General features: G+C 36.5%; 1 protein-coding gene across 2 annotated transcripts in view; it reads right to left on the bottom strand.

Moving 5' to 3' along the window:
• Window positions 1-25,807, bottom strand: part of BMP2K (BMP2 inducible kinase) — a 135,993-nt gene that overhangs the window by 6,914 nt on the left and 103,272 nt on the right. The window contains exon 15 of one of the 2 annotated variants that reach the window (XM_004430869.3): window positions 20,752-20,862. The exons of the other annotated variant lie outside the window; for it this stretch is intronic. Within the exon in view, the coding sequence (XP_004430926.1) occupies window positions 20,752-20,862 (111 nt within the window). The remainder of the gene's footprint in view (window positions 1-20,751; window positions 20,863-25,807) is intronic. 2 annotated transcript variants of the gene reach the window in all.

Raw genomic sequence — 25,807 nt, 5'->3', positions numbered from 1 at the left:
TCTCCCTCTGCATGTCTTCCCCTGAGTCGTAACTACTTGCATGTTATCTGCTACATATACCGTGACTGGATCTCTAATACTTATCATGAATACTTATCTATCTTATTCATCTAATATTTATCATGAATATGTATCCTAACATTACTTCAAATACAGAAATTTCAAGAGATCATCTTTCCTCTTAAAACGTGCTCCTGACCAGTTCCTTCTAAATCAGTGAACAATTCCATCTACCTAGTTCTGCAAACCAGCAGAAATCTAGAAATCATCTTCCCTCTTCCCACCGAAGAGTGTTTTTCAAATCTCTTGAATCTGCTCCCTCCTCTCCCTCTGCCAGTTGTCTATTTCATTCCCTCCTTATCTCTCATCTAGCAACTCTTTAGCTTCTACACTTGCCTGTCTGCCTCCAGTCCCATATCCCTCAAACTGCTCCGCTACACCATACCAGAATGACTTTTCTGAAACACTAATCATGTGGCTACTGCTTAAAACCTTTCAGTGGCTCTCCAAAGCCCAGCCCTTAGCCCAGCACAGGGTGCCTTCTCTACCTGGATTCTGTCCAACCACATCTTTACCCTCAGACCCTGATGTCTCCCATGGCTATTCTTCTTTATAGCCACACCCCAACCCTCCCTACTCAAACTCAGAAACTGACTAGATTTGGATAAAGTTTTTTTTTTTGAGCTGTATTGCTATCCAACCTCTTAATGTTTCCTATCAGAAACAGGAACCTAATAGATTTGGGTATCAAGGGGCACTTTGCTGTTTCAACGTGTCTCTACCATTGTAATACTGTGCCTCAGTATGAAATCCCACTCCCACCTGACTTGCCTAGCGCACCTGGCTGTATTTCAAGACCCAGCCCATGTCATAGCCCTTCGGAGGCACGCCTCGAAAAATACCCATATTTGGTGCTCCTGATGAATCTAGTACAAGCCTTAATTGTAGCACCTAATGGACTATATTACAGTTATTTGTTTACTTATCCGTTTTCCCTACTTGATTATGAGCTCTTAGACAAAGGCCTATTTATCATTTACCTCATATATCATTCATCTCTTCACTAGCACTGTGCTCCATCAATATTTGTTGAATGAAACAATCGATAAGTACACTACTCTAGGCTCACCGCTATGGACAAATACATATTCAATATACTCAGAATACAATAAAGAAAGTTACATAGAAAAATAAACCCTTTACATTTGGAGATGTTTTTAGCTCAGAATTCAGTCACTTGCGTTGTTTTATTTGATTCAGTAAAACATTTTATAGGGTACTTTACTCCATGCTAAATACTGATCATACACTGGTGAATAAACAAACACAGTCTCAGCCTTCAGGAGTTTACAATCAAGTGTGGGTAAACATAAACTGTGACTGGCGCTCTGGAGTAACAGAGCCGTGGTGCAAGTCCCCAGGCCAGGGCCAGTGGGTGCATAAACCTGCTCTGGACAGTCAGCGAAGGCCTCCCTAAGGAGATGACAGCTAAGACTGAACCGTGAGAGGGAGCCAGCCATGCAGACGACAGGCAGAAAGCTGCTCTAATAAAAGCTACGGCATGTGAAAGGCCAATTCAAGAAAGAGCTTGGCATGTTTGAGGGACTGAAAGTAGGCCAGTGTGCCTGGAGCACGGTGAGCAAGGGGAATACTGTACAAGATGAGGCAGGAAATGGGAAAGGACCCGGCTGTGAAGGTCCCTTTAAGGCCAAGATAAGGAGTGTGGATTTTGTTCTAAATTCAGTGTGTAGTGGGAGGCCATTACAAAGCTTTATTTAAAATGGGTGTCATGGTCAGATTTAGATTTCAAAAAGATAACTCACAGTCATGTAGAAAAAAGACTGAAGAGGGGTGCAAAAGTGGGGAGATCAGGGAAGAGGAAACTGTAGGAATTCAAGTTAGAGATGATGGTGGCAGGGTAAATAGACAAGTGGAAGAATTAGAGACTGAAGAGGAAAACTCTGGATGCATGGTAGTGCCATTAACACAGACAGAAGAGAGTGAAGAATAAATCAGGAAGTATAGATTATCAAGAATTTGGTTTTGGACACAAAGCTTGAGGTATCTGTGAGGCATTAAGTGCAAGCAGATATCTGTGGCTTGAGCACAATGGTTGGTTTTTGGCTGCAGAAAACAGATTTGGAGTCATCACCATGCAGAGGGTATGTAGACAGTCACAAGTCTGAAGGAAATCACCTGAAGAGAGTACAGAAGAGGAAGAGGGGATCCAACACCGAGCCCTCAGGTATAAAACATTCAGAAGTCAGCAGAGGAACCTGCAAAGCAAACTGAAGGTGCCACAGAGAAGGGCCAAAACCAGGGGAGTGCAATATCACAGAAGCCAAGGGAGGAGAGTGTTTCCAGGGGAAGGAGGAGACAACTCAGCTGGGTGATGCAAAGAGGGCCAATGAACTGAGGACAGAAAATGGCCCTGGTCATGCTCATGCCATTTGTTGGCAACATTAAAGTGAGGAGTGGGGAGGAAATCTAGTGGGGCTGAGTGCTGAGGGGGAGAGAAGATGTAGAGAATTTCATCAGGTTACACTTAAATACAAATATAACCTTCATCCATTATTCATCTGCCAGTTCCTTCAAACCAGCCAAGAGCTACATGCTGTATCCTTACAAATTTATAATAGGCTTATCTTAAATCCCAGCAGATTAAAACCAAATCAAATGCAGATTTTCAAGTTTGACTTCTCCATACAGCATAATTCTGATTTTAAAAACAAAGATTACTTTTAGATTAGCTGTAGAATTTATTTTCATAAATTTTTATTCAAACGCAAAAAATGTAATGGCTGAGACTTGCGATCATCCTTCACTTTGGATATGTCCTCTAAGATATATTTTAACCTATTACCCCCTCAAACTACTTACCTACCCACAGAGAACCACAATGTGCACCCCTCATGCTTGCTGATGGACACCTCCAGGAACATTCCAATACATTTCCCAAAGTGTATTCTGCAGAACACTATTCCCACAAGAACCAAACAGTTCTGGGGTCGCAGGTAGCTTTATGAAATGAGGTGTGCTTCCTCCACCCCTACTCACCTGGAAAATGTTTATTCTATTAATGGGGCTGACAAGTTCTACACAAAAGAATCTGGTTAATTTTATGAAACCTAGGATTTCCAAAATTTGCCTCACTACAAACACTTTTAATTATATGTAACCTTTATAAACAATTTTGTAAAAGAGCACTTTGGGAAAGTGCTGCTCTACAACTTCTTTGGGAAAATTTCCATTTCTAGGGCAGAGTTTTATTCCTAACTGTCTTCTGGAACATTTAACATAGTACAGAGTCCTCCCATTGACCTGCTTTTTGTTATTCTTATATTTTAATCCCAGTCTTCCAAATTAACTCTTTCCTTTACCCAACTGGCCAACAATGCTTTCCAAAACACATTTGTCACTTTCTACTTCTCATTCTGTCTGCCCTTTGTCAGCTTCTCAAAATTGTATTAATAGACACATATATTTCTTTGTTATAAAGTGCTATACAGATCTCTCTTGTTAATTGTCACTGTGGATATAAATTTGTGGGGTTTTTTTCACTTACCATTTTTAATGTGTCTTTACAGGTATCAATACAGTCCATTATTAATGCTGATAGAAACATGATAAAACATTGTATATATAGCATTTAACTATTTTAACCTATAGAACCTCTAGGTTATTTCCAGTTTTTCAACATTTTAAATAGAACCATGATCATGTTCCTTTTCTTTGAGAGGAAAAAAGAAAAAGAAAACTCTCCTTCTTTAATATCAATTTCACTTTATCAATTTACTGTTATTCTCTCCTTATGCATAATTAATACAACGCTAGTAAAGTTAACTCAGTAAAAATCTCTGACAAGATCACAGCTAAATACTATTCTGTTCCTTCATACATAATATGAAGGAATATGTATATTACCGTATTATGAGGAAATAATCATATTGTGAGGAAATAATATAACAACAGGTTCTACTTCCTAGGATTGTTGTAAAGAAAGCACTTAAAATAGTGCCTGACACATAATAAGCACTCAAAGTTAACTATCATCATCATCTCCAGGGCAAGGCCAAACTCAGTTATCTCATACATCATACTCCAACCTTTTAGCAACTTTTCTGGACTCAGTGGTTCAAGGTGAATCTAAATGAGAGGAAAGAGTAGGGAGGAGGGTGCAATTCTATAGCTAATTCAAGAGTAGTTCAGGTCCACTTTAGAACTGGCCAGAAATAAGTAGGCAAACAAATGTATATGCACATACCACAAGGGTACATTTTGGATCCCGGAAACCATATCTGTGATTTTTAAAAAGCTATGGTTGAGAGTACAGTATAAGAAATTGAAAAGGACTATTTTCAAAAAGAGCAAGAGAAGACATACAACCATCTATGCCATCTTTGTGGTTTCAGATTACGTCCCTGAAAAGTGTGGGCAACTGGGGAAATTTTCTGTTGGTGTACACAGATTGGCTTTATTTCTTTTATTGTCTCCTCTTCATAAAATTAAATCAAGCAATCAAAAAAATTTACCCAAATTCCTTTTTTCTCCCACATTCTCACAACCCACCCTGACACTGTTTAAATGTTTCTCTATTTCTTCATCCTTCTACTCCTTCATAAACTGTTGTAGAGTCAAGAGCAGCAATGAGCGTCTCTGAGAGCAGACTAAGAGCAACTTAAATGTTAAGCACCACTAAGCACCGTTTAAGCACACGCAGTCATCTCCTCTAGCACCTCCTGCAGAGGAAAAGTTAAGCTCCAAGCTTCGAGTTACAACGATCCTAGTAGATAAGGTTTCACTTTCTGTAGTAACAGCAATCTACTTAATCGTCCGCTCTTCATGGTGAAACTATAGAACTGAGAAAGAAATGGGAATTATACAAAAATAAAAATGATTTCATTATATTCTAAGGCTTTTAGTCCTGTTCCATAGACACAAAAGACTGCCAAAATAAGTATTACTTACAAGTTATGAAGTTGGTTACCAACTGTACAATGTATAGTACTTTAAAATGTGACTTCATAGCTAAGAGTGCCATCAACTTTATAATCTATTTCTTTGCCTAAACATATTCCTGTAATACAAAAAAAAAAGAATTCAGATATTCCTAGTATTTGCTCCTGGTGCCAGATTGCTTCTTCAAGCTGTTTAGAGTAAATATTACACATTTGATTTACTATGAAATTTAAATCAGGATTATTTCACTGCCTAAGTTAATTTCCCCGAAGTATAGCTTAAATATGTTGCCTTATAATTCAATATATCCTAAATCCTAATAATCCCTATATTTACTGAGATTTGTAGTATTAACATAAAAATGGCTGTTTTTCAAGTAGGTGGAAAGGGAGCTATAACAAGCACTAGGAACACGTTTTAAAGCATCATCAAACGTCTAGAATGTGCCCAGGGTCACACCTCAATTACATCTTCTATTAATTGATTTTGGTAAAACATTATATAAAATTTCATATATTGAGCAGTTTTTATTTTTGGCTAAGTAGGGCCTTCTCCTTTCCTTAAACTAAATACAGTAGAATGATTTTTTTGTGTGTGTTTAAGGAAGATTAGCCCTGAGCTAACATCCGATGCCAATCCTCCTCTTTTTGCTGAGGAAGATTGGCCCTGGGCTAACATCCATGCCCATCTTCCTCTACTTTATATGGGACACCGCCACAGCATGGCTTGACAAGCAGTGTGTTGGTGCGTGCCGGGATCTGAACCCAAGAACCCTGGGCCGCCGCAGCGGTGCACGCAAACTTAACTGCTACGCCACCAGGCCGGCCCCTAGAATATTTTGATGGCTTCCAGTCAGGATATTCTTTGTTTCTGTTTGTGCCTTAGAACTACAAACTGTTGAAAATTTCAGCTTTTTGAGTAATCCTCATCTTTTGAGGTTGGGTTTGATTGCTGAAAATAGCCAAAATCCTGAGAATAAGATGAGTGACTAAGATAGACAATGCAGATTTGGGTCAATTATTAAGAACAGCAATGAGGTTATGAAATCTCAAATTCTCTTGTGTGGCATGTAAACTGTCTCTCAGGGAAATTCCAGGTTAAGTATTGAAAAAAAAGAGCAATGGAAGTCACTAAAGTAAGTATCAACAGAGCTAGTACTTATTTAAACATATAAACTCCACTGATTGAAGTTTTTCTCACTGCTTTATGGCTTAATATATCTCATATATAGAATTTCTAGATAGTAGTTCAAAGCTAACTAAAGTAATCCTTCAATTATTCAGTACTGTCAGTAAAATAACAAGCATTTACTAAATAAGGGAAATACCAAATTAACCATTTACTGTCTACATAAAAACATACAGCATACTTCCCCTCCTTCATCAGCAGAGGATACTAAATGAAAGTGTCCTTTGATGACCTGTGTTCTCATTTGGAGTCATGCATTACTTAGTGTCTCACTTGCCTCGTCTGTGAAGTAGGGATAGCAATAGTATCTGCCTCAGAGAGTAGTAGCAGGGATTAAGGTGAGAATACAAGGAAAGTGCTTACAACACTGTAAGCTGCCATGTCTTAAGTACTCAGTAAAAGGGTATATTATTATTACTAATGTATTATAGTATCATTTCATGATATTTATGGAGTACCTACTATATACTTCTAACGGTATTGAAAAATGAATCCAAGGGTATCGTAACTAATATCGTCAAGTGCACAAATGCAGTGCCAAGAGTTTTTCATACATTCTCTTCTAATTCCCCACCATTAGACTCCCACGACAACATTAAGGTGAAAATGCTCTGTAAGGTTTGCTATGATCTTTTCTCTTCAATGTTATTAACCACATCTTCAAAAATGTTTCCCTTGCTTTCCATGTCAGATCACTGTCATGACTTCCTACCACTTCAAAGATATGCAAGTTACCCCCAATGCTCATTCCTCGGCTTTCTCTTTTCTCTTTCCATTTCTTTCCTTTGGTGACCTTAATCTTGTTTTATAGCTTCAACCATATCTTGAAAGCAAAAAACAAGAAGGGACTTTTAGAGATATAATCCAATCTGTCTATAAATAAAGAATTTGAAACTAGGGAAAAGTTGAATGACTTGCCCAAGTTTAAGGCCATACATTCAGGCCATAGTGACTTCTCTGCTGATGACACTAGTTTAAAACTCTCATCTGTAAGTTCTATAACTAAACTACCAATAGAATACCATCACCAGCAAACATTCAATATAGCTTATCATCAACTCCCTACAAAATACAACCACAGACTTGTGTTGCATTTCTTTTGTTTCCCCTTTACAAAGCTATGCCTGAAAAGTAAAAAAAAAAAAAAAAAAAATACTAATAGAATGAGCACTGTATGGTTTTTATTTCAGCAAATAGTGTTTTGTTGAACTGTACGATAAATACCTTGTGTTGAGTATTTTATACTCTGTAAGGTTAAGCTCTAGAAATACTGTAAGGCTTTATCAACAAATGAAAGAATACTCAACTGTACAAAATCCACAGAAGATAAATAACCAAAAAAGCCTGTTTCCTCATCTATAAAATAAGGACAATAATGGAACTTACCTGATAGTGCCTAACATTAAATAATATTCACTTTAGTTAGTGCAAGCTCATTAAATACTAGGGTGTGTGTGTGAGAGAGAGAGAGAACAAATATATTCAATATAAATAGAGAGAGAAAGAATATATTAGATTACCAAAGTATACTTTGATAATGAATTCCTTCATCAAGGTATTATATGGCATACAAAGATGAATGACAATTCCTGAACTGACTTCAAGAAGCTTATCATTCACTTTAACAGTTGTGAAACCCATGGACTAATCCTGATTCTAGTGATCCGGAAAATGACTGACCAAGGTAAAAACAACTGACAGGTTCTAAAGCACAAGCTTACCTAACCAAATGAATTTAAGAACACGAATCCACCAAATGAATATAAGAACATGAATTTGTCCATTCCGTGCTTGAGTTTTCATAAAAGGAAACTTCTAGATGTTAAAATTTCAAAGACATCATAGTCTTGCACAGTCCAAAAGAGGATTCCAAACTCAAAAGCTAAAATTTGTAGTCAATTTCACATATTTATTACAGTATTCTTTTAAACAAATACTTCATGAAAAGAATGAGATCCTGGTTAATACCACAATATTTTAAATAAATATTACAAATGACGTATTCTTAAATCACATAAATGAACCTTCATAAACAATATCAAAAGATTCAAAATATTTAGAAAACATCAAAAAAATGTGGGGGGAAGTGCATGTTTGCATCACACTATTCATATTACCACTCTTCTAATCGGGTTTCCATCTTTTAGAGGACAGTTCTTTTAGTTATAAAACAGGTAGTACATTTTTAATCATATAAGAAGCTTCCAGTTTCAAGGAAATTTTGATGTTCTTTTCTTCACTATCAGATTATAGAGGATGAATGGCTTGAAACTACTATTGTAATTACATGCCTTCTGTTGTCTGATCATTTAGGGTATAAGGGAGGGGCTGTATGACTTGAGAGCTCACTTTGAATTGGTAGCTGTCATTTCCCAGCAATTTACCATGCTAGGCCCAGGGATTAGTGGATTAGAAGGTTTTATCAAAATCTGTACTATTTCTCTGAAGACAGGCCAAGTGGACAAGGCCTGAATATAAGAGAATCATACTTGTGAAAAGTCTTCCCCAGACAGATTAAAAATGCTGTAAAACCGACATTTCTATTGTTACTCATATTATGGTAGATTTTTATTTAAAACAGGCCACTTAACACTTTTGTTTTGCTACTATTTATAGAACAGAGTTTAGAATCAGAGAGAATTGGATTCCCACATATAAACGATCTGACCTTAAGCAAGTCATTGACCCTCTCTGAGCCTCAGTTTCTAGTATATGTATACAGTAGAATTCAATAACTGGTAAACATTACTGCTGACATCCTGGAATAGAGAAATTCTTGATGTTCAAGAATTACATACAAGATATAAAGGTATAAACACTATACCTCACCATGGCTTATATAATGACCCAGCATTTGGACTGACAATCTGTAATAGTTTACGTTCCAACAAATATTTCCTATATATAAAGTGACCTTTCCCAACCCTAAACTCAATTTAACTTCCTATTAGGTAACGAGACCCATGAGGTAGGTCTGGGGTTTGAGAAAGTAGGGTAAATTCACCAAACCCAATTAAAAATGAAATGCAATGTAAGAAATATAAAACTTCAGTGACCTAATTAATATGGCCTATATGTCAACAAAATTCTTCAAATACTATATGTTTCAGAAGTTGTGAGTGTTTATTAAAATTAGGTAGCCCACACTAAAATTCACAGAGCCACACATCATATGTTGGTATATAGACTACCTGTAAAAAGATGCCTTAGGGAGAAGGAAGGGTGTGTGGGTTTCAGGGCAGGGAATGAATATCATGCTTTTAATATGATTTTTATGTATAAACTGTAGTGAATACTAGTAATTAATGCTTTAATAAAAATAGAAGTGACACTATTAAAACAGTTCTTGCTATTGCAAGGCTTCATAAACAGGTTCTACACTTTAACAGTTTCATTCAGTGGTTACGAGAATACTAGCTTACTATTACTGGAACTTTGTACTACTACTAGTTGGATAGCAGCTGCAAAACTTATTTAACACTAAGATTTTGGAATTTAGTAGTAAGTAGTAAAAATATTATTTAATAACACTACCAACAATAGCAGCCACAATAGCAACCAACACTGAGGATGTGTGTGCTTTGTATAATATTCTCTCATTCAGTCCTTTCAATAATCTCATCAAGTAGCTGATATTATCCTAAATTTAAGACAAAGAAACACTCCAAGAAATTAGGCAACACCCTAATTAACATGATTAATCTGTGACAGAACTAAGATTTACACCCAGGGCTTTAAAATCCCAAAGTCAGCGTTCTTTATGATATACCACACTACTAATATCAGTTTAGTAACCTGACATAAAAGGTAAATATAATTCTATGATTAGTAAAATATATACTTATGGAATAAGATATTACCTTTACATACAACACCAAACAGATTCTTGATACAATTATTTGATTTTTTGCATAAATGGATAATTACAAAATTTAATTTTGCCGATAAAATAATGTTTAAAAATAGGAAGAGGAAAAGCTAAATTTGATTCATTTTAAGACATGATCTACCTAAATGTTAAATTCAGCTAAGCTTCCTAAAAGTCTGAAAGTGAGATCACAGCTAAGGCATCAAGCAAATCAGAAAGATGCATCTATATGAACAAACTAAGGTAGGCCAGCAGGTTGTACCCATCTGGAGTACATGCAACTATTAAAGAGATTGAAGAAAATGGTATTTTGGATTGTAAATGGTGGAGGATATGGGACCTAGGGTTAGGGGCCTAAGGAGTAGCTATTCCTCTAGTTGAGGCCTTTTTTTTTTTTTTAAGCTAGACTACAACGAAGCAGTGGCTCAAAAATTCACAAGGAAAATTATGTCCAACATAGAATTATTTACCCAGCCAAATTACCAATCAAGTGTTCAGTTTAGGAAAAAAAGATATTTTTAAGCAGCGAAGTTTAAAATTTTTCCTCCCATGGAGGCGGAGTCAAGATGGCGGCGTAGGCAGACTCTGAACTCACCTCCTCCCGTGGACACAGCCAATTTACAACTACTCATGGAAAAATTACCCCTGAGACAGAACTGAAAACTGGATGAGAGGAACTCCTGCAACAACGGACAATCCTAACTGGGGTGGAAGAGGCAGAGACTCCCTTCCGGAGAGAAAAACGCCGCCTTCACAAGCTGCCAGCGTCACGGCCGCCCGGGAGCAGCTCACAGGTACGCAGCCTCCCTGGAGGCGCGGGGCCCTGAGCCGGGGAGCACCCCCGCTGTGGGCATTTTGTGGACCCAGCACAATCGACACCAGTGGCATAATATCTGACCTTGCCTGCTACTAAAGCATTGGGGAGCACCCCCAGAAAACCCGGTTCACAAAGAAACTAAAACTGGCTCTTAAAGGGCCCGCGCACAAACTCACCCGTTCCAGAAAGCATCCTAAAATCACCAGAAAGAAAGGTGCACACTGCTTTGGTGACAAGAGACTCACCTAATAGGCCCTGAGTGCATCTCGGTGAGGGGTGAGACCTCTCCAGGGACTGGGACATTGGCGGCGGCCATTGTTGTGGCCTGGTGTGAGCGTGCTGACACAGACGCCATTGGAGTTCTCCCTGAGACCTGCTAGCCCAGGGTCTGCTCCACCCGCTAGAGCACCGATTTAATCCAGCTCAGCCAAGGCAGGCAGCCCACCCTAGAGACTGGCCCCACCTAACAACAAGCCCTCAGGCAACGTGTGGGCCTGCATAGATTGGTGACTGGATTTTCTGCAGCCTGGCAACTGAGCTGACTTGAGCGGGGCAGGGTGTACACAAGGAGCGGGTGGAGAGTGTGGGGTGGTGGCGGAGTGTGTGGGGCTCCCGCCGTGGAGAGACTGGGTCCGCTTGGGGAGGTTGGGGCGCTCACACGGGGCAGGACTGTGTTGACTGTGTGTGTGGACCTCTGGGCGGCAGGGCTTGTCAGCTGCAGAAGACTTGTGCTTCTCAAAGACCCACATAGGAGGTTTGCCCCACCTTCCAAAGCCTGAAACAATTGGGTGCTCCTGTGCCTGAGGCCAGCCCCACCCAGCTGCAATCCTCAGAGAGCTGACAAGAGACCTAATAGGCTAGAGGTTTACAGCAATTCTAAGGCCCTGAGCCTAACAACCTGCCACACTGGGGGCCTACTCACTTAAAAGAAATACTGAAACACAAATGTGGTATTAGAACTTACAGCCAACTGTGCTGGGGCTCCCCACACCTGATAAAGAGACTGAAGGGCCCACAACAACTACAAGCAGCTGAGCATTACAACAGCTGGCCAGGAGCATAACTCAGCCTCCCTGGGCGCCTATAGGGAGAGCTAACAGGCCACAATAGAAGGACACACGTAGCCCACATAGGGGCCAGCCTGGAACATTGAGAACTGAGGGAAGCACACTGGAAGCCTCCTAAGCCATCACTTACATAAGGTCACCTATCCAAGAGCAGGAGACGTGGCTGACCTACCTAATACGTAGACACAAGCACAGGGAAAGAGGCAAAATGAGGAGGCAAAAGAATACATTCCAAGTAAGGGAACAGGACAAAACCCCAGAAAAGGAACTAAGTGAAACAGAAATGAGCAACCTACCTGACAGAGAGTTCAAACTAAGAGTGTTAAGGATGCTCACTGATCTGGGGAGAAGAATAGATGAACTCAGTGAGAATGTCAACAAAGAAATGGAAGATATAAAAAGAACCAATCAGAAATGAAGAATACAATACTGGAAATGAAAAACTCATTAGAGGGACTCAAAAGCAGAGTAGAGGATACAGAAGAACGGATCAGTGAGCTGGAAGAAAGACTAGAAGAAATTACCCAAGGTGAACAGGTAAAAGAGAAAAGAATTAAAAAGAGTGAGGACAGTCTAAGGGACCTCTGGGACAACATCAAGCGCACTAACATCCGTGTTATAGGTGTCCCGGAAGGAGAAGAGCGAGACAAGGGGGCAGAGAATCTATTTCAAGAAATAATAGATGAAAACTTCCCTAACCTAAGGAAGGAAACAGACATCCAGGTACAGGAGGCACAGAGAGCCCCAAACAAGATAAACCCAAAGAGGCCCACACCAAGACACATCATAATCAAAATGTCCAGAATTAAAGATAAAGAGAGAATCCTAAAAGCCACAAGAGAATGTCAAGTTACATACAAAGGAAACCCCATAAGGCTATCAGCTGACTTCTCAGCAGAAACCTTACAGGCTAGAAGAGAATGGCACGATATATTTAAAGTGCTAAAAGGAAAAAACTTACAGCCAAGAATACTCTACCCAGCAAGGTTATCGTTCAAAATGGAAGGAGAGATCAAAATTTTCCCAGATAAGCAAAAATTAAAGGAGTTTGTCACCAAGAAACCAGTGTTACAAGAAATGTTAAAGGGACTGATTTAAGGGGAAAAGAGAAGACCACAAATAGGAAAAATTATCTATTTCAATGATTAGAACGTAATGGATACAAATGCACAAAAAAGAGGTTAGATATGATATCAAAAACATAAAAGGAGGGAGGAGGGTAGTTAAAGAGTACAGCTTTCAGACAGAGGTCAAACTAAAGTGACCATCAATTCTGTATAGAAGAAGTAAGGAACAGAGAAGGACTACTTAAACACTGAGGAAAAAAAAAAAAAAAAAGTTAAAAAATGGCAGTAAGTACATACTTATCAATAGCTACTTTAAACGTCAATGGACTAAATGCCCCAATTAAAAGGCATAGGGTGGCTGACTGGATAAAAAAACAAGACCCATATATATGCTGCATACAAGAGACACACTTCAGACCTAAAGACACTCACAAACTGAAAGTGAAGGGATGGAAAAAGATACTCCATGCAAATGGCAATGAAAAGAAAGCTGGGGTAGCAGTACTCACATCAGACAAAATAGACTTTAAAACAAAAACTGTAAAAAGAGACAAAGAAGGGCATTACATAATGATCAAGGGAACAATCCAACAAGAGGATATAACACTTGTAAATATCTACGCACCCAATGTAGGTGCACCTAAATATATAAAGCAATTAACAGACATAAAAACAGAAATAGACAGTAACACAATAATAGTAGGGGACTTTAACACTCCACTTACACCAACAGATAGATCATCCAAACAGAAGATCAATAAGGAAACATTGGCCTTAAACGACACCTTAGAACAGATGGACCTAGTAGATATATACAGAGCATTCCATCCAAAAACCGAAGAATACACGTTCTTTTCAAATGCACATGGAACATTCTCCAAGATTGATCACATATTAGGCCACAAAACAAGTCTCCATAAATTTAAGAAGATTGAAATAATACCAAGCATCTTTTCTGACCACAACGGTATGAAACTAGAAATCAACTATAGGAAGAAAATCAGAAAAGCCACAAATACATGGAGATTAAACAAAATGCTACTGAACAACGACTGGGTTAATGAAGAAATCAAAGAAGAAATAAAAAAATACCTGGAGACAAATGAAAATGAAAATACGACATGCCAGAATTTATGGGATACAGCAAAAGCGGTTCTAAGAGGGAAGTTTATAGCGATACAGGCCTATCTCAACAAACAAGAAAAATCTCAAATAAACAATCTAAAAATGCACCTAAAGGAACTGGAAAAAGAAGAACAAACAAAGCCCAAAATCAGTAGAAGAAGGGAAATAATAAAAATCAGGGCAGAAATAAATGAAATGGAGACCAAAAACACAATAGAAAAAATTAATAAAACCAAGAGCTGGTTCTTTGAAAAGATCAACAACATTGACAAACCTTTAGCTAGACTCACCAAGAAAAAAAGAGAGAAGGCACAAATAAGTAAAATCAGAAATGAAAGAGGAGAGGTTACAACAGACACCTCAGAAATACAAAAGATTATAAGAGAATACTATGAAAAACTATATGCCAACCAATTCGACAATCTGGAAGAAATGGATAAATTCTTAGAATCATACAACCTTCCAAAACTGGATCAAGAAGAAGTGGAGAATTTGAATAGACCAATCACCAGTAAGGAGATCGAAACAGTAATCAAAAACCTCCCCAAAAATAAAAGTCCAGGACCAGACGGCTTCCCTGGTGAATTCTACCAAACATTCAAAGAAGACTTAATACCTATCCTTCTCAAACTCTTCCAAAAAATTGAGGAGGGGGGGAAGCTCCCTAACTCATTCTACGAAGCTGACATTACCCTGATACCAAAACCAGACAAGGACAACACAAAAAGAAAATTACAGGCCAATATCACTGATGAACATCGATGCAAAAATCCTCAACAAAATACTAGCAAATCGCATACAACAATACGTTAAAAGATTATACACCATGATCAAGTGGGATTTATTCCAGGGATGCAGGGATGGTTTAACATTCGCAAATCAATCAACGTAATACACCACATTAATAAAATGAAGAACAAAAATCACATGATCATCTCAATAGATGCAGAGAAAGCATTTGACAAGATCCAGCATCCATTTATGATAAAAACTCTGAATAAAATGGGTATAGAAGGAAAGTACCTCAACATAATAAAGACCATATATGAGAAACCCACAGCTAATATCATCCTCAATGGTGAAAAACTGAAAGCTATCCCTCTAAGAACAGGAACCAGACAAGGATGCCCACTGTCACCACTCCTATTTAACATAGTATTGGAAGTCCTAGCCAGAGCAATCAGGCAAGAGAAAGAAATAAAAGGGATCCAAATTGGAAAGGAAGAAGTGAAACTGTCACTATTTGCAGATGACATGATTTTATATATAGAAAACCCTAAAGAATCCACCAGAAAACTTTTAGAAGTAATAAACGAATATGGTAAAGTTGCAGGATACAAAATCAACATACAAAAATCAGTTGCATTTCTGTACACTAACAATGAAGTAGCAGAAAGAGAAATTAAGAATACCATCCCATTTACAATTGCAACAAAAAGAATAAAATACCTAGGAATAAATTTAACCAAAGAGGTAAAAGATCTGTACACCGAAAACTATAAAACATTTCTGAAAGAAATTGAAGAAGACACAAAGAAATGGAAAGATATTCCGTGCTCTTGGATTGGAAGAATTAACATAGTTAAGATGTCCATACTTCCTAAAGCCATCTATAGATTCAATGCAATCCCTATCAAAGTTCCAACAACATTTTTCACAGAAATAGAACAAAGAATCCTAAAATTCATATGGAACAACAAAAGACCCCGAATAGCTAAAGGAATCCTGAGAAAAAAGAACAAAGCTGGAGGTATCACACTCCCTGATATCAAAATATACTACAAAGCTATAGTAACCAAAACAGCATGGTACTGGCACAAAAACACACACAGATCAATGGAATAGAATCGAAAGCCCAGAAATAAACCCACACATCTATGGACAGCTAATCTTTGACAAAGGAGCCAAGAACATACAATGGGGAAAAGAAAGTCTCTTCAACAAATGGTGTTGGGAAAACTGGATAGCCATATGCAAAAAAATGAAAGTAGATCCTTACCTTACACCATACACAAAAATTAACTCCAAATGGATCAAAGACTTGAATGTAAGACCTGAAACTGTGAAAGTTCTAGAAGAAAACATAGGCAGTACGCTCTTCGACATCGGTCTTAGCAACATCTTTTCAAACACCACATCTGACCGGGCAAGAGAAACAATAGAAAAAATAAACAAATGGGACTACATCAAACTAAAAAGCTTCTGCACAGCAAAGGAAACCATCAACAAAACGAAAAGACAACCTAACAATTGGGAGAAGATATTTGCAAACCATACATCTGATAAGGGCTTAATCTCCAAAATATATAAAGAACTCATGCATCTCAACAACAAAAACTACCAACCCAATTAAAAATGGGCAAAAGACCTGAACAGACATTTCTCCAAAGAAGATATACAGATGGCCAACAGACACATGAAAAGATGTTCAAAATCACTAACTATCAGGGAAATGCAAATCAAAACTACAATGAGATATCACCTCACGCCTGTCAGAATGGCTATAATTAACAAGACAGGAAACAACATGTGTTGGAGAGGATGTGGAGAGAAGGGAACTCTCATACACTGCTGGTGGGAGTGCAAACTGGTGCAGCCACTATGGAAAACAGTATGGAGGTTCCTCAAAAATCAAGGATAGAACTACCATATGATCCAGCTATTCCACTGTTGGGTATTTATCCAAAGAACTTGAAAACACCAATTTGCAAAGGTACATGCACCCCTGTGTTCATTGCAGCCTTATTCACAATAGCCAAGACTTGGAAGCAACCTAAGTGCCCATCAAGGGACGAATGGATAAAGAAGCTGTGGTATATATACACAATGGAATACTACTCAGCCATAAGAAATGACGAAATCCAGCCATTTGTGACAACATGGATGGACATTGAGGGTATAATGCAAAGTGAAATAAGTCAGAGGGAGAAGGCCAAATACCGTATGATTTCCTTCATTAAGTAGTAGATAATAACAACAATAAACAAACACATAGGGACAGAGATTGGATTGGTGGTTACCAGAGGGGAAGGCGGGAGGGGGGAGGGTGAAAGGGATAATTCGGTACATGTGTGTGGTGATGGGTTGTAATTAGTATTTTGGTGGTGAACATGATGTAGTCCATGCAGAAATAGAAGTACAATGATGTACACCTGAAATTTTTGCAATGTTATAAACCAATGTTACTGCAATAAAAAAAAAGAAAAAAAAAAAAAAAAAATTTTTCCTCCCATGCATACTTTCTCAAGAAACTACTAGAGGAGTTGCTCTATTAACAAACCAAGACAGAGGAAGAAAGGAGACCCAGGAATTCTCAGGAAGACTAATGGTAAAATAAAATACTAGAAAGATAAGTGTGTGGAAGGCACAGAAAGTAACTAATTCCAATTGCAGAACTCCATGAGACATGTAACCAAGTAAAAATGAAAATGACAGCCACCTTAAATTGGGAGGAAATTTACTTCTAAATGGAGATCAATCAATGACAGGGTACATAAAAAACAAAGGAAAGAAAAACATAGTCATTTTTATAAACATAATTATAATTAACTCCAGGAAAAATAAAACGAATTATAATCATGATATAATGGACCTCAGTTGTAACAAATATTTACATATTCAAAAAATATACACATTGAATGATGACAACCAACAATTGCATCAAAACTGTACTGGAAGGATAGGGGAAGGACAACTGGAAGGTTGTGTGTGTGTATGAGAGGGCTAATGGTGTATCTAATCTAAATCCTCATTTTCCACAAAAGGAAGCCCACAGATATTATCTAAAATTGGGGGGGGGGGGGAATAGCAGAATAAGCATGATATATTAAAATGCCAGAAGAGAAAAATTAGCTCTGAGTAGTTTGAAAGGGGACACGGAAGCAGCAGGCAGAGAAGTGATGTTTTTTCTATAAACCTGTTAAATTCAACTTTTTAAGGTACATATATTTATTATTTTAATTTAAAAAATTAGTTTAGAAATAATTTTGTAAAATTATGAAAACTGAATAAAACAAAGTAAAAACTAATCGCTTACAATTTCAAAGATTAAAAGTTTTAACAGAAATTTTTTCTTTCAAAATAAAAAGAGCATAATTCCTAATAAAACCAGTGTAAGGAACATTAGATTCAGGACAGTAGCCCTTCTTCTTAAATGTACTTTACCAGTAGACTTAAAGTTTGCTAAATTCTTATAGCTTTCTGCCTCATGATTGAATTAATTTTGTTCTCAAGTATCATTTTCTATATGGTTTACCTAAGATTAAATTATGTTCAGTAATTGTCAACTCTCAGATTCAAGTAAGATGGTTTATCATATATACATATCATTCTGTATCGTACACACACACACACACACACACACACACACACATATTTAGTAGTTTTTTGCCTTTCTTCTGTCCTAGTCCTACAGATTTCCAGATGCTCACAATGCTAGGTGGAGTATACTTTCACTGGATACAATTCCTTTTTATTTTTCCAATTTCTTCCTCAAGCTTATGGAGAACTTAATTTCTGTCTTAGTAGATTCAATTATTTTACTATTATAGGAAAATGAATGCCCTCAAATACTTTATTTTTACCAAAAAATTATATATAAGTATTTCTAAGCGTAATAATGAATACATCAGTGGCAATAAGTTATTTTTAAATTTTTTATTTTAATTATGTATTTGGGTGCTGATAAATATAAACTAACAATGCTAGTAGAGCAAAGTGACCACCTTTTCTGCTTTCTCTGGACGCACATTTCTCCTGTGACCACTCCCTTCTTTATTCCAGTCTAGGAACTCAATTTTTCATAACCAAACCATTCCATAATGCTCATGTTCACACTAAATCTAAGAAGATTTTTTGGAGGGGCAGCAATTATATCAGAGGTCACTGTCCTAACACAAAGGAGTATGAATTTTTAGGAATAGTCATAATTTTTTCATACATCCAATGAATATTATTAGGTACTTACTGGGTTGGCTACTGGGCAGGATTCAAAGACAGACAATTCACGTTTCCAACCCTCAAAAAGCTTATAATCTAATAGAGAAGTTAAATACCCACAGTAAAAAGAAAAACAAAATAACAACAGCAGCAATCAAGCTCAAATCTGTGAGCATATTTCTAACTACAAAAATCCTAGGCCTACCCCAAAATAAGGGTGCCCAGGGAAAAGGCAAATCACTGCAGCTTACTCTAGTAATAATAGAGTAGTAATAATAATAGGTAATAATTCCATTATTCATTCCCCAGGGTTCTTTCAGAAGCTCTTAAAGAACAGAGAAGAAGCTGCATAGATAGCGCAAACCTGCAAAGGATTATGCAACTCCTTCTACAGTAGGAAAAAGAAGTAATACTGAACCACTTTCTGCCACAAATAGATAAGTATCTGAAGTCAATGAATACTATGTTCTTGAGAGCTTATAAAGGCCATTTCGAGATATTATAATTTTTAAAAAAAGCAATAACATTTTTATGACTATGGTATTGAGGTATGAGGGAGTACATCTATGCAGATTAAGTAAATAGACACAGTAAACTGTCTTCCCCAGTTAATGACATCAGGTCACTCATGAAAAAGATGATTGCAGGGAAGCAAGCAGAAAATGACAAGAATATGGACTGTTTTCAATAAATGGCAAAGAGTAAAACATGGAATGTGACAGTATGTAGAAACACCCTTAATCACTGTGCCGTATGTTCTGGATAACCAAATCCGAAAGTTGAAAAGCTATAACATTGCCTCAATGTATTCATCAGAAATCCCGAACGCCTATTCCTTATTTTGGTTTTACATTCATAAGTTTTTCTTTTGTTGTTGTTCCCTCTTGCATATATTTTTCTAAATGGTAGTGATGATGTTACATATGTAACTTGCCTGAGTGAGAAATAAAAAGGACAGAACCAAAGAACATGGCTGATAGTTACCCTGAATATATTAAACAAAACCCTTACCTTCTAATGAAGCAGGATTTCTTTCAATATATTTCCCTTTTCTAAGATTAAACTCATTTTTTCCATTATTACCATACATACACAAATCCATTATGCCAAAGTGGCATCCTAGTCCATCCTAGTATCTTCAACAGTGTTAACTGAGTAATTACTTTGAAAATAATACTACAAATATTTTTAAGTGGTGAATAACAACAATATTTAAATTATAGATTGAAATCAAAACAAGGATGTAAGAAGAAAAGAGTAGGTAATCTGTCACAAAAAGACTGTGACAAATACAAAATCATTAATATTTTTTAAATGCAGCTACAAGAGAGTATGCATAAACTAGAAAAATATAGGATTTTTAAGCAAAATCTAGGTATAAAAATGTCTTAAATGTATTTTAAATATATAAAAGGGAGAAATATTTTCATGCATGAATTTTTTTCAATAGTATCCAACAATAAAAGTAAAAAGAAATGGTTACAGTTCTATTATGTAAATCAGCATTTTCTATGCTGGCAAAAGGCACACTTGAATAATCCGATGGAAAGAACAACATTAGGAAGACTAGGATGGGTAAAGGTTAAAATAATTTTCTATTCTATTTTCTGTAACAAACACCCAATTCTTACTTTGGCTTTATATTTAATAAGGTTTTTTGTTGTTTTTATTGTTGTCGTGTGTATTTTTAATGGTAGTGATGATGTTACATATGTAACTTGCCTGAGTGAGATATGAAAGGAACAGAACCAAAGGGATCTTCTGGAGGATGGTTATGTGGAGCAGAAAGTGGGTCTACATTCTTATCTGAGGATGCTCTCTCCTCGAGCCTGTCTGCAAAAATAAGATGAAACAAAACAAAAAATAAAATAAAAACAAAACGGTCTTTAAATTAAAAACAAAAAGTAGTATACAGTATAAACAAAAGTAAAAATTAAAGCAACAGCCTTTTTGAAAAATATTAGATTCAGAATTCATTTTTATAAGTATTAGGGGGCAGTCCTGAGTTTAATACATATTTGTTGCTACAAAAGCAAGTTTAACTATATAATCCCAGGGCTAGATTTCACTAAATACAATTAACCTAATAAATAACTTGGTTTGTTCTATTTAAATACCAGTTGTCTTCAACTTGTAACATATTGGACCTGAACTTACACCCAGCTTACTAAAGAAAGACATATTTGGCAGACTTTCTCCAAAAATACATATGGAAAAAATATTGCAAATGGTCAGTCGTTCATAAAATAGGTAAATCCTATGTCTCAATAGCAATAAAAAGTAATTCACTATATTTTATGTTATTGTACATTTCTCTTTTTACTTTGTAATTATTAAACCATTCACATACACAGATACAAAGATACAGATATTTCTCTACTAAATTAAAACCCTTAACAACAGAATTTATTATTTCATCCAACAAATATTTGAGCATCTAGGATGTGCCAGGCACTGCTCTAGGCAATGCGCATGCAACATCAAACAAAACGAAGACTCTGCCCTCATGGAGTTTATATGCTGGCATGGAAAAACAAATAATAAGCAATGAACATAATGAGAAATATATGCAATATGTTAAAAACAAGCTACAGAGAAAAATGTAGTGCAGGGTAAAAGGAATGAAGGGAGTGGGCACAGGCTGCAGTAATAAATAGAGTGATTCTAATAGGGACCAGGTGAGAAAAGACTTCCAGGAGGCAGGGAGTGGACATGTGGGGATGAACACACCAGGCAGAGAAGAGCTGGAGCCAATGTCCTGAGGCAGGAGCAGGCCTGGTGTGTCTGAAGAAGAGCTGATGTATCTGAATTACCTAGTAGTAATTATCTTTCCTCTGCTCTTAAACTCTGCACATTGCAGGCACTTCATCAGTTGAGAACTTCCGGATTTTTGTGAGTTGTCTCTCTATCCTGATTCTTAGCAATCAAATGCATACCATCAGGGATGCTTTTCCAGATATTTTAAGCATTCCCAGGACTACACCTTTCATATTTAAGGAATTCTATGGGTAAATTATGCTGGTTTCATTTGAGTTCTAAAGGATTGCGGGGTGGGGGGAAGAATCCAAATATAATTAGAATTCTCTAAAAATCACTTATAACTTCAGAGTGAAGCAAAAAGCCCCAAGTTAAAGCAGCAATCTCCTAGGACAGCGCTTCTCAAATTTAATGTGCATTCCAATCACCTGGGGATTTGTTAAAATGAAGATTCTGACTGGATGATTCTGGGATGGATCCTGAGATTCTGCACTTCAACAAGCTCCCAGGTTATGTGATAGTGCTGGTCCAGGGAACAAACTCTTGAGAAGGCGAGGCCCTAGAGTCTACAATATCCTGAATACACTTAATTACTGCTATGGACAACTAATTCTTTAAATGCCTTTATGATAATGGATACAATCATCAGCTTTTATGGCTAAAACTAACTCTGCAATACCCATGTGAAACTTTGGGTTGTTTAAAATTTTACTTAAAATTTTCTTGAAGGATTAATAAATATTTTGCTAAGGCAACACATCTGACGATTGATTTACGCACAAACAGAACTTCCAAAACCTAAGAGCCACTTTTCAAATCTCATACTGCAATGGATAACAATGAAAGTTTATTTTAGGTGTTCTTTTTCAAAATATTAACTGTACACGTAACTCAGGAAATCAGTAACAAATGCTGATTGTACCATGAGAAACGTTTTTTCGTATTTTACTGTCCAACGCCTATTAAAAAGAAGTTAGTCCCATAGCATCTTTCTGAAAAAATAAGGTTGGGGGATACTTTATCATAACAGAGAGTCTTTAATCTATCGTGGTGAGAAGCCATAAGCAAACCTTAAGAAGAGGCCTAAGATTCACTGAGTCAGTGAAGGTACCTGTGGCTACCAGTTTTATCAGGCCCTAAAAACATATATAGAGTAACTGTAAAACGAGGGATTATTCCTTGTATCAGAGTCCTCCTAGACTTCCCCATCCTATCTCCATCTCCCAAATTCTGGTGTACAAGAGTGAGGACAAAGGAAAGAGGGAGTGGGGAAGGACAAATGGGAGAGACTGTCTAAGAGTGATAGCCACAGCATATCAATATCCAAGAGCCCTCATTCTCAAAAATCACAACAAGAAAAATATAGGTACTTAGGTCTAAATTAGGACAAAACTCTTTTCTAAACAATCTGCATCCTAATTGCCAGGATTCCTGTATAAAATGTAGTCACCTGGGCCCTACCACTGACCTAATGAATCAGATTATCTGAGTAGGAGCTTGGGAATCTACATTTTAACATACTTTCCAGGTTTATAAATCACTACTGTACCAATGATTCCTAGCATATAAAAATGAAAAGTTACCGCGAAGGTTCTTTGAATTCTCATGCACTGGTGTCTTATCTCCATCAATCTACGGCAAATTCACGGTAAATGTATCAACAGCACCATGTAGTTATGACAAGAGCACAAGCATTATCATGTAGGGGTAAACTAGCATTTTTTATATAGTGGGTCCCCATAATTAAAAATATGGAGAGACTGTTCTATGCAAAGTTCATTTCTCCAATTATCTCAAAACAGGAATCAGAATAAACTCATAAAATAAATCATGTTCTCATTGTTCCACAAAACACAGAATCAATTTTCCCATGGAGGATTATTAAAAAATCATTTAGATTTCTAAACTTCACATGATAATGTGGGTCCCAGGGCAGAAAATACAAAATAAGTACACATATTAATTTTTCAAATTATCAACTATCTATAAAAATAAAAACTAATGAAATTGTGTGCAGAGTTACTTTTCAAATACAAAGTCACCCCTAAAATGTATTTAAGTTCCATTTTCAAATAACTGGTTTTCTTTACATTAGAGCAAAACTTGAACTTGATTTATCCAATATAAGAAACTTACCTCCTCCTGCCTTCCCAAAAGAATTGTGTTGGTGAATAAAGACAATATCTTTTCAAGAATTTTAATAGATACAGATGGCAAAAAATACAGGTTTTAAAAATCCTAGAATCAAAGTATGCTCCATAATATCATCAGAAAATTAATATACTCTAAAAAGTTAGTTCAGCAGCTTATATGGATAATGGCTTGAATAGCCAAAAAGGTAATAAATAAGCATTAAAAGTACAGTCTTCATCTGATACTTCTGAAACTGTTCTATCATACTTGAAAAATTCTGTTATTCTGCGCTGAAGGAACAATAATAGACCTGAATTAGCTTAAAATAGTAAGAGTTAATGTTTTACAACAAACTAGTTATATGTACACGTTTATATCTATTTCACTTTGCGGCTTCAGAGAAGAAAACAACATATTCAGTAGAATTTGCAAAGCAGCCACAGTCTTTAGTTTCTTCTATTCTCCCTTTTAGTTATTTTCATGCAATTTTAAACAAACAATAAATCCACCATCAACAAGAAAAATAATATTCCATTAAGTATTACTTTTAATTAACATGTAGAGCTACACAGCTATCTGAACAAATGCAAGTTAAAAATCTTTCCAAAGCAAATACCTGTCTTCTAATTAGTGTTTAATGGATTAAATATTATGACAGACTTCTAAAATTTATATACTAATCCGGATGTTTTGTACAAAAGACAATGAAAAATACAAGCTTAAACTTTAAAAAATATCATTGAGGGGCCAGCGCCATGGCTTAGCAGTTAAGTGCGCGTGCTCCGCTACTGGCAGCCCGGGTTCGGATCCCGGGCGCGCACCGATGCACCACTTGTCCGGCCATGCTGAGGCGGCATCCCACATACAGCAACTAGAAGGATGTGCAACTATAACATACGACTATCTTCTGGGGCTTTGGGGAGAAAAAGGGGAAAAAAGGAGGAGGATTGGCAATAGATGTTAGCTCAGGGCTGGTCTTCCTCAGCAAAAAGAAGAGGATTAGCATGGATGTTAGCTCAGGGCTGATCTTCCTCGCACAAAAAAAAAAAAAAGAAAGAAAGAAAGAAAAAAGAGAAAAGAGAAAAGAAATGAAAAGAAAAAAATATCATTGAGAACAGCTTTATTAATAATGCTTAATTTTCATTGAGTGTTTTGGTCTTAAATAGGAGCAGCTAAAAAATTCTGAACTATAAATAATATTCGGTTACACTGAAAGCAAAAGCAAGAAGAATCTGGTTTATTTTATATGTTAAATCCCTTGCCAACTGGAATATGAATCAACTGTTTTCTTAAAGATCATTTAAAAAACACTTTTTGTTACCAATGTCAAATATTTTGGAATTTTAGTGTCTCAAAATATATTAAGATTTTAAAATTACTTTCTGGATAATACACATAAGTAAACTATCTCCTAAACAGCATATCCTTTTTCTTTTTTTTAAAAAAATAAATAACCATATACCATTTTGAAAATAAAACCTCAAATGGCAATATATTATTCTGAACAATCATTACATGGGCACTGCCTATATTTTTAAGGACCCAAAATAAAAGTACTCAGTTTCTCACTGGAAAGCATTTCATAAACCAAATACAAATTATTTTAGAAAGGACTTTGGAAAATTGTTGATAAATATCTGTACTGAGAAAAAAAGTAAATTTGATATTTCAAATGCATCAATAATTTACTTATTCATTTTGGGAAAAGTTGTGAGGACAGAGGAACCAACTAGTAATGACCAACAATCAATTTTCACTACACTGTTAGTCTTCTACTGAAACTTAAGGTTTCAGAAGAGGTCTTTTACCCATCAGTGTAATTTAAACCCTATCAAGTAGGCCAAATATTAGATACCTATTGCTAAAGATGTGCTAAAGATGATTCAAT

Source organism: Ceratotherium simum, chromosome 8 (genome assembly GCF_057802395.1).
Source record: "Ceratotherium simum simum isolate JZ-2026a chromosome 8, ASM5780239v1, whole genome shotgun sequence".
NCBI classification, from domain to species: domain Eukaryota; kingdom Metazoa; phylum Chordata; class Mammalia; order Perissodactyla; family Rhinocerotidae; genus Ceratotherium; species Ceratotherium simum.
This window is presented reverse-complemented; position numbering and strand designations above follow the sequence as displayed.